This window comes from Oryctolagus cuniculus, chromosome X (assembly GCF_964237555.1).
Source record: "Oryctolagus cuniculus chromosome X, mOryCun1.1, whole genome shotgun sequence".
Taxonomy (NCBI): domain Eukaryota; kingdom Metazoa; phylum Chordata; class Mammalia; order Lagomorpha; family Leporidae; genus Oryctolagus; species Oryctolagus cuniculus.
Window position 1 is genome coordinate 77,241,919 of NC_091453.1, and position 10,103 is coordinate 77,252,021.

At 45.2% G+C, this 10,103-nt stretch overlaps 1 protein-coding gene across 1 annotated transcript; it reads left to right on the forward strand.

Annotated features, from left to right (window-relative positions):
• The first annotated feature begins 8,231 nt into the window (after positions 1 to 8,231).
• Positions 8,232 to 9,532, forward strand: LOC100349788 (RNA polymerase II subunit A C-terminal domain phosphatase SSU72). Its single transcript, XM_051827328.2, has one exon. It carries the CDS (start codon positions 8,364 to 8,366, stop codon positions 8,937 to 8,939), a length of 576 nt encoding a protein of 191 aa, XP_051683288.1. The 5' UTR covers positions 8,232 to 8,363; the 3' UTR covers positions 8,940 to 9,532.
• The last annotated feature ends 571 nt before the right edge of the window (positions 9,533 to 10,103 follow it).

A 10,103-nucleotide genomic window follows, 5' to 3' on the forward strand; every position in this document is an offset into this window, starting at 1 on the left:
CCTTCCAGTCCAGCTCTCTGCTGTGGCCCGGGAAGGCAGTGGAGGATGGCCCAAGTGCTTGGGCCCTGCACCCGCATGGGAGACCAGGAGGAAGCACCTGGCTCCTGGCTTCGGATCAGCTCAACACACCGGCCGTGGCAGCCAATTGGGTGGTGAACCAAAGGAAGGAAGACCTTTCTCTCTCTGTCTCTCACTGTCTAACTCTGCCTGTCAAAAAATAAATTAATTAAAAAATTAAAAAAGAAAAAAAGAACCTTCTTTTCTGACAGAAGAGCAATTACTAGTATATTTATTTAATGGTAGTTTAACTAGACTAGTGATGAGATTAACGCACATGTTGTGGCTAAGACTTTTTAATAGTAACAAGGTTCTCTTTGGGCCTGTTGTAGATGATAGGCCTGTTTGAAATGCTCACAGATCTATCCTGAGGAGCTGTGATGATATATAAAGTAGCATGATATGAGAACCAAGGACTGGAAGCCTTGGCACTTTACTGCGGTTCTGGGTGCTGAATAGGATTGCGTATGGTGTCCAGTAGTTATGTATAAATGACATTGTTTTTGATGAGGCTCTAATCTACAGATTGCAAGACATGGCACTGTTCACCTAGGTAGAATGGTAAGGTCTGTCGTATCTGTACATGGAATGTCTCATCATACTTTGATATCAGTTTGGCATCTCTGTCTTATATAATCAAATGAATATACTCATTTGGAAGATGAAGACATAGGGGCTGGTGTTGTGCTGTAGTGAGTTGAGGCCCTGGCCTGCAGTGCTGGCAACCCATAGGGGAGCTGGTTCGAGTCCCGGCTGCTCTACTTACAAACCAGCTTCCTGCTAGTGTGCTTGGGAAAGCGGCAGAGGATGGCCCAAGACCCAGAGGAAGCTCCTGACTCCTGGCTTTGGATCAGCTACGACTGTTGCAGCCACTTGGGGAGTGAACCATGGGATGGAAGACCTCCCCCACCCCCACCCCGTAACTGTCTTTCAAATAAAAACAAATCTTTAAAAAAAAAAAAAAAAAGAGGAGGAGCCAGCACTGTGGTGCAGTGGGTTAAAGCCCTGGCCTGAGGCGTCGGCATCCCATATGGGCGCCAGTTCTAGTCCCAGCTACTCCTCTTCCGATCCAGCTCTCTGATATGGCCTGGGAAAGCATGGAGGATGGGCTGAGTCCTTGGGCCCCTGCACCCACATGGGAGACCTGGAAGAAGCTCCTGGCTTCAGATCAGCGCTGCTCCGGCCGTTGCGGCCACCTGGGGAGTGAACCAGTGGATGGAAGACCACTCTCTCTGTCTCTACCTCTCTCTGTAACTCTCTTTCAAATGAATAAAATAAAATCTTTCAAAAAAGAGGAAGACATAGTAATTTTCCTCTCTGAGTATTCTTATAGACACTCAACTTTTCTGCCTTTAATTAAATATAATAATTCTCAGGATGAGTGTTTGGCCCAGCACGTAAGAAGCCAATTAGTACCCCCATGTCCCACACAGAAGTGCCTGCGTTCAATCCCTGGCTCCAGATTCCAACTTCCTGCTAATGCAAACTAAGGGGGGATGGTGGTGATGACTTAAGTAGCTGGGTTCCTACCACTCACATCAGAAACTTGGATGTGTTCCCAGCTCTGGCTTCTGCCTCAAAGCTTTCGCAGGTATTTGAGGAGTGTGCCAGTAGAATGGAAACTCGCTCGCTCTCAAATAATTTTTGAAACAATATATAATTCACCCCTTGATGTTCATATTGTCATGGTATGGCAACTTGTAGCTCCTTCAAACTGGTTCCTAAGTCCCCTAATCAATAAGACATTCAGGCTAAGCTCCCACATTCCCAGTTACAGCACAAAGACCCAGTTTCAATAGATTTGCCAACCATTCAATAGATTTGCAAATTTTTATAGTATTTTTCAGAAATTAATTTAAAAGTAATTTAGTTGAAAGGCAGAGCCATGGGGTGGGAGGGTGGAGAGAGACACAGAGAGAGATTGCCCATCCACTAGTTCACTCCCCAGATGGCTGCAAGGACCAGGCTGTGCCAGGCCAAAGCCAGGAGTCTGGAGCTTCTTCCAGGTCTCAGACCCACATGGGTGGCAAAGGCCCAAGCACTTGGACCATGTTCTGCTGCTTTGCCAGGCATACTAGCAGGGAGCTAGATGGGAAGTGGAGCAACTGGGACTTGAATCGGCACCCACATGGGATGCCGGTGTTGCAGGCGGCAGCTCAACCTACTATTCCACAGCACCGGATCCAACATTAATTTTTTATATTTAATGTATCCTAGTTGTGAAGCTGTATATTCTTTGGCATTAATCAGAAGTAGTGATAACTTTTATAAAGGAAAATTAACAATAACTTCCATAATAAAAAATTAGCTTTAATTCAAACATCTGAATTTTTACATCATTAAACACATATTCAAACCATGTATCCCAAATTTTGGGTAACTGTCCTGATGTTAGGCACCAATGTAGATACGAACCTACATGTATAAGAGAAGACGAACGGGGCCAGCACTATGGTCTAGCGGATAGACACTGCCTACACTGCCAGCATCTCATGTACGGGCACTGGTTTTAGTCTGGGCTGCTCCACGTCTGATCCAGCTCGCTGGTAATGGCCAGGGAAAGCAGCAGAGGATGGCCCATGAGCTTGAGCCCCTGCACCCACGTGGGAGACCTAAAAGAAGCTCCTGGCTCCTGGCTTTGGATTGGCCCAGCTCCAGCCATTGTGGCCATTTGGGGAGTGAACCAGCAGATGGAAGATATCTCTCTCTCTCTCTCTCTCTAACTCTGCCCTCCAAATAAATAAATAAATCTTAAAAAGAAAAAATTAAAAAGAAGGGATGAAGAAAATGGGAATTTTTTTTAAGAAAATGAGAATTTATATGTAGTTGAATGAGGAAAGAAAGAAGCAAGCCATGGAAGCAGAACAGCATTTTGAACATCAAAAGTCTTGTCCTTGTTCGATAACCTTGTTAGGTGGGTACTAGCCCTCTCCCATGAGCAGCTAAGGGGGAAATTTCTCTCTCTCTCTCTCTCTCTCACACACACACACACACACACACACACACTGCAGCAAGGTGGCTATTAGGTCCAATAATACTGTACTGATAAAGTCCTGGGAGGCATTTCAGGAACACCATGCCCAGAGAGCCCTCCACCCAGCAATACAACAAGAATAGAGGGGGGAGGAGAAACGGATGTCCTATACCCATATCCATAAAAAATCCAGTCTGAACAAACACTGGCCTCTCAGTATTTTCCTGAGATGCCCACATGGTCTGTCATGTATACTCTCTTCAATAAACTTTGCTACTGGCCAGCACCGCGGCTCACTTGACTAATCCTTTACCTGCAGCACCAGCACCCCAGGTTCTAGTCCGGTTGGGGCACCAGATTCTGTCCCGGTTGCTCCTCTTCCAGTCCAGCTCTCTGCTGTGGCCCGGGAAGGCAGTGGAGGATGGCCCAAGTGCTCGGGCCCTGCACCCGCATGGGAGACCAGGAGAAGCACCTGGCTCCTGGCTTCGGATCGGTGTAGTGTGCCGGCTGTGGCAGCCATTTGGGGGTGAACCAATGGAAGGAAGATCTTTCTCCTCTCTCTCTCTCTCACTAATTCTGCCTGTCAAAGAAAGAAAGAAAGAAAGAAAGAAAGAAAGAAAGAAAGAAAGAAAGAAAGAAAGAAAGAGAGAGAGAGAGAGAGAGAGAGAGAGAGAGAGAGAGAAAGAAAGAAAGAAAGAAAGAAAGAAAGAAAGAAAGAAAGAAAGAAAGAAAGAAAGAAAGAAAGAGGAAAGAAACTTTGTTACCACACTTAACACTATTCTCTGGGGCTGGCGCCATGGCAGAGTGGGTAAAGCCTCTGCCTGCAGTGCCCACATCCCATATGGATGCCAGTTCATGTCCCAGCTGCTCCACTTCCGGTCCAGCTCTCTGCTATGGCCTGGGAAAGCAGTGGAAGATGCCCCAAGTCCTTGGATACCTGCACCCATGTGGGAGATCCAGAAGCTCCTGGCTCCTGGCTCCTGGCTTCGGATTGGCGCAGCTCCGGCCATTGCGGCCAACTGGGGAGTGAATGAACCAGCAGGTGGAAGGCCTCTTTCTCTCTCTTTCTCTCTCTCTCTCTCTCTCTGCCTTTCCTTCTCTCTCTGTGTGACTCTTATTTTCAAATAAAGAGATAAATCTTTTAAAAAAAATACTACTCTGCTCATGTCTGAAATTCTTTCTTCTACAAAGAACCTCTCCTGTAACACCATCATCAGAAAGACAAAGGAACAATCACATTTAGAAAAAAAACAAGCAAAGCATTTTACCATAGTTAAAACATTAACTTGCATCATATTACATACTTTTGTCACACTTTAACTCCAGGCTAAATTAATACATGTTTAATATTTTTTTTTTGTTTTTTGACAGGCAGAGTGGACAGTGAGAGAGAGAGAGACAGAGAGGAAGGTCTTCCTTTACCGTTGGTTCACCCTCCAATGGCCGCCGCTGCCAGCGCGCTGCAGCCAGCGCATCGCGCTGATCCGAAGCCAGGAGCCAGGAGCCAGGTGCTTTTCCTGGTTTGCCATGCGGGTGCAGGGCCCAAGCACTTGGGCCATCCTCCACTGCACTCCCGGGCCACAGCAGAGAGCTGGCCTGGAAGAGGGGCAACCGGGACAGAATCCGGCGCCCCGACCAGGACTAGAACCCGGTGTGCCGGCACCGCAAGGTGGAGGATTAGCCTATTGAACCACGGCGCCGGCCAACATATTTAATATTAAGAAGTCCTTGAGCAGAAAATACTTCAAGTTTATAAACTTTTTAAAATTGTATTTAAATTTACATATTGAAAAGCAGAGTAAACCAGTATAGGGGAGACATATATCTTTCTCTATCTTGCCGCCCATGTCTATCTCTTAGCCCTTTACGTAAAATGAAAATAAATAAATATTCTTTTAGGGGCCAGCACTGTGGCGTTGTAGGTTGTCTCCACCTGCAGTGGTGGCATCCCACAGGGGCATCAGTTCAAGTCCCAGCTACTCCACTTCTGATCCCACTACTTGCTAATTCGCCTGTGAAAGCAGTGGAAGATGGCCCAAGTGCTTGGGCCCCTGTACCCATGTGGAAGACCCAGAAGAAACTTCTGGCTCCTGGCTGCAAATCAGCCCAGCTCCAGCCATTGCAGCCTTTTGGGGAGTGAACCAGCAGATGTAAGACCTCACTCTCTGTCTGTCTGTCTGTCTCTCTCTGCCTGTAACCCTGCCTCTCAAATAAATACATCTTTAAAATTTTATTTTAAAAGAAAGCCCAGGGGCCGGCACTGAGGCATAGCGGGTAAAGCCACAGCCTGCAGTGCTGACGTCCCATATGGGCGCCGGTTCAAGTTCTGGCTGCTCCTCTTCCCATTCAACTCTCTGTTATGGCCGGGGAAAGCAGCAGAAGATAGCCCAAGTCCTTGGGCCCCTGCACCTGCGTGGGAGACCCAGAAGAAGCTCTGGCTCCTGGCTTCATATTGGCGCAGCTCCGGCCGTTGCAGCCAACTGAGGAGTGAACCAACAGATGGAAGACCTCTCTCTCTTTCTCTCTGCCTGTCCTCTCTGTGTAGCTCTGACTTTCAAATTAATAAATAAAATAAATAAATCTTTAAAAAAAAAAGAAAAAAGAAGGAAATCCCAAAGGACTTCACCAAAAAACTGCTAGGACTAAAAAAAAGAATTTAGTTGCCAGATACTACATCAACTTACAAAAATCAGTATTATTTCTATACACTAATGAAGAAATACCCAAAAAAGAAACCAAGATAGGCCAGCGCCGCGGCTCAATAGGCTAATCCTCCACCTGCGGTGCCAGCACACCGGGTTCTAGTCTCGGTTGGGGCGCCGGTTCTGTCCCGGTTGCTCCTCTTCCAGGCCAGCTCTCTGCTGTGGCCCAGGAGGGCAGTGGAGGATGGCCCAAGTGCTTGGGCCCTGCACCCGCATGGGAGACAAGGAGAAGCACCTGGCTCCTGGCTTTGGATCAGCTCAATGCGCCGGCCGCAGCGTGCTGGCTGTAGTGGCCATTGTGGGGTGAACCAACGGAAAAAAAGAAGACCTTCCTCTCTGTCTCTCTCTCTCTTTCACTGTCCACTCTGCCTATCAAAAAAAAAAAAAAAAGAAACCAAGATAACAATTTCATTTCCAATGTTTATTTTAAAAATGCTTTCCAATAATTATTTTAAAAATGCTTCCAATACTCATTTAACTAAGGAGACAAAAACCTGTACGATGAAAACAATAAAATATTCATGAAAGAAACTGAAGACACAATAAATGGAAAGATATCTTATATTCATGGATTGGAAGAATTAATATTGTTAAAATATCCATACTACCTAAAGTGATCTATAGATTAAAAAAAACTCTATCAAACTCTTAATGACATTTTTCACAGAAGTAGAAAAAAATCTTAAATTGTGCATTGAATCACACTCAAAAAAATAACCAGTGCAATTTTGAACGAAAGAAAGTTGGAGGCATTACATGACCTGATTTCAAAATATGCTACAAAACCATAGTAACCAAAACAGCATGAAGCAGGCATAAAAGCAGGATACAGATCAATGAAAAAGAATAGATATCCCAGAAATATATTCACACTTTTATAACCAACCTATGTTCAACATGCCAAAATGAGAACAGTCTTTTCAATAAATTGTGTTGGAAAACTGGATATCTGCAGAAGAATAAAGCTAGACCCTTATCTCACATCATATATTCATATTAAAAACCAACTCAGGGGCCAGCACTATGCCATAGAGGGTAAAGCCACCGCTTGCAGTGCCATCATCCCACATGGGCACCAATCGAGTCCTAGCTGCTGCACTTTTCATCCAGCTCAAATACCGGGGGCTCCACTTCTGATCCAGCTCTCCACTGTGGCCTAGGAAAGCAGTGGAGGATGGCCCAAGTCCTCGGGTCCCTGCACCCACATGGGAGACCTGGAAGAAGCTCTTGGCTCCTGGCTTCAGATCAGCACATTTCCAGCCATTGCAGCCCTCTGGGGAGTGAATCAACGGATGGAAGACATCTCTCTGTCTCTACCTCTCTCTGTAACTCTTTCAAATAAATAAAATAAATCTTTAAAAAAAAATAAGATATTACTTCATACCTGTTAGAATGGCCATTATAAAAATTAGTGTGGCCATTATGGAAAACAGTATGGAAGCTCTTCAAAATATTAAAAATAGAACTTAGATATGGTCCAGCAACCCCATTACTACATATATGAGGAGATATTCAAACGGTTCATGGAAATTGTGTATTATGGGTAAACTGCGTATAGATTTCAAATTTTTTTGCACCAAAATTAACTGTTTTAATTCTGTTTTTCCACTAAGTTGTGAAGTACCTGCATATAGCCAAAGAAAATGAGATGAGAATGTCAGAGATAACTGCATTGCCACGTTTACTGCAGTACTATTCACAATCGCCAAGACATGGAATCAGTGTTCATCCACATATGAACAAAGAAAATGCAGCCCAAATACACATAATGGAATACTATTTAGTCATAAAAAGGAGGAAATCCTGTCATTTGCAACACCAATGAAGCATGAAGCTGGAGGACATTATGTTAAATGAAATATACCAGGCACAGAAAGACAAATACTGCATGATCTCACTTATCAGTGGAATCTCAAAACGTCAAACTCACAGAAGCAGAGAGTAGAATATTAGTTACCAAAAGCTGCAAGTGGGAGGAGTGGCAAGATGGAGGTCAAAGATCACACAATTTCAGTTAGGAGTAAATTAAAGAAATCTATTTAACATATTGGTGAATATACTTGGTAACATGTATTGTATATTTGAAAATCTCTGATACCTTACATTCTAAGTGTTCTCCCCACCAAAAGGGGAAAGGGGATGGAGAAGGGAAAGAGGAGAGAGGAGAGAGGAGAGGGGAGAGGGGAGAGGGGAGAGGGGACAAAGGGAGAGGGGCACCGTTAAGTTCAACTATTCCACACGGTATAGACATATTAAAACAGAGGTGCATAAAAGTCCGTGAAAGACAATTAAAGGTTTATATCTATACCTGACTTTTAAAAAGGAAAAAAAAAAAAAAAACACACAAATCTCGGCCGGCGCCCGCGAGCCTGAACTGTGCCCGCAGCCGCTGCAGACACTTGCCGCCAGCAGTTCAGAAGCCGCGCGCCCAAACGGCGGGGCGGGCCTACGGCGCAAAGGGGCGGGGAGTGCCCGCCCAGAGGCGTCACGCAGACGCCAGCGCCGTGCGTCCGCACGCGCTACGTCAACGCCGCTTCTAGGATGCCAACATCCGGTCGCCGGGCGGCCGTTTTTGCTTGCACCGAAGGGCTTCGCGGTGTGGGAGTCTCGGAGTAGGTGCGGCCGCCGCCATGCCACTGCGGGTGGCAGTGGTGTGCTCCAGTAACCAGAACCGGAGCATGGAAGCGCACAACATCCTCAGCAAACGGGGATTCAACGTAAGGTCCTTTGGAACGGGAACTCATGTGAAGCTTCCAGGACCAGCGCCCGACAAGCCAAACGTGTACGATTTCAAAACCACTTATGATCAGATGTACAATGATCTTCTGAGGAAAGACAAAGAACTCTATACACAGAATGGCATTTTACATATGTTAGACAGAAATAGGAGGATCAAGCCCCGACCAGAAAGGTTCCAGAGCTGCAAAGATCTATTTGATCTGATCCTCACTTGTGAAGAGAGAGTCTACGACCAGGTGGTGGAAGACCTGAACTCCAGAGAACAGGAGACCTGCCAGCCAGTGCACGTGGTTAACGTAGACATCCAGGACAACCCCGAAGAGGCAACTCTGGGAGCGTTCCTCATCTGTGAGCTTTGTCAGTGTATTCAGCACACCGAGGACATGGAGAACGAGATCGAGGAGCTGCTCCAGGAGTTCGAGGAGAAGAGCGGCAGGGCCTTCCTGCACACCGTCTGCTTCTATTGAGGCGCCCGCCTGCCCTCCGACGCCATCATCTCAGCTTTCTTTTGTTAACACTTTTTCTTTCCTGGTATTTGGTGTTACTTTTAGGTATTCTGGTGGTGGACTGTAGTATTACCCATGTAAGTTGTTACATGGGAAATGAGAAGATAGACATGAATGCCAGATTAAAAACCCTGAAGTTTTTCTAGCCCACCTTTGCTTCTGAGTAGGATATTGGTTATAAAGTTTTGGGGGTTTTAACCAAAAAAAGGAAACAGTTTATAGTACATTCCCTCCAACATGTGTATCTTAAGTTGTGTCCGCCTTTCCCTTCCCTTTTCCTATAAATGGCTGGACTGTACAAATACCTGAATTAAGCAATGGCCTGTATCTTATTAGAAAAGTACCTGGAATTGTCAGTATATAGATGCTGCTGTTTCTCAAAAAAAAATTTAACTAGGACTACAACTATACTTAAATAATATGCTAAAATAATATCTAGCCAATAACTTTGATTTATCCATTCCACAACAGATAGATAACCTAAAACATTGAAAACCGTGGATATATACATGTTTTGTCAGTTAAAATAAAGAGCACATATTTTATGTTGCTTATCTTCTGTTTGTTCTTCCAGATAATTTTTTATGGTTCTGCATCCTGCTCTGTGTCCCATGAGATGGTTTTGTAACATGCCAACCCCATTAGGCTTTTCTACAGTCCTCAGAATTTCTGCACTGAACTGCAAAGTGGAATCTCTGGTGAGAATTGAAGAGAAGGAAAACAGTAGCTATTTTGTAGCATACATACACCTTCTAAATGTTTAGTCAAATGCTAATCAGGGTTCTGTTTTGAGACTCTAATCAGTTTCTGTTGAGTAAATCAAAAGGAACATTATTTTGGGGCAGGCATTGTAGTACAGAACATTAAGCTGCTGCTTGGGATGCCTGCATCCCCTATCAGTGTGCCAGTTAATTGCTGGCTATTCCACATCTGATCCAGGTCTCTGCTAACGCACCTAGGAGGCAGAAGATGATGGCTCAAATTCTTGGGTCTCTGCCACCCATGTGGGAGACCAGGATGGAGTTCCTGGCTCCTGGCTTTGATCTTTGCCATCCATGGTCGTTTACAGGCATTTGGGGAGTGAACCAGTGGATGGAAAATCACTCTCTGTCTCTTCTCCATCTC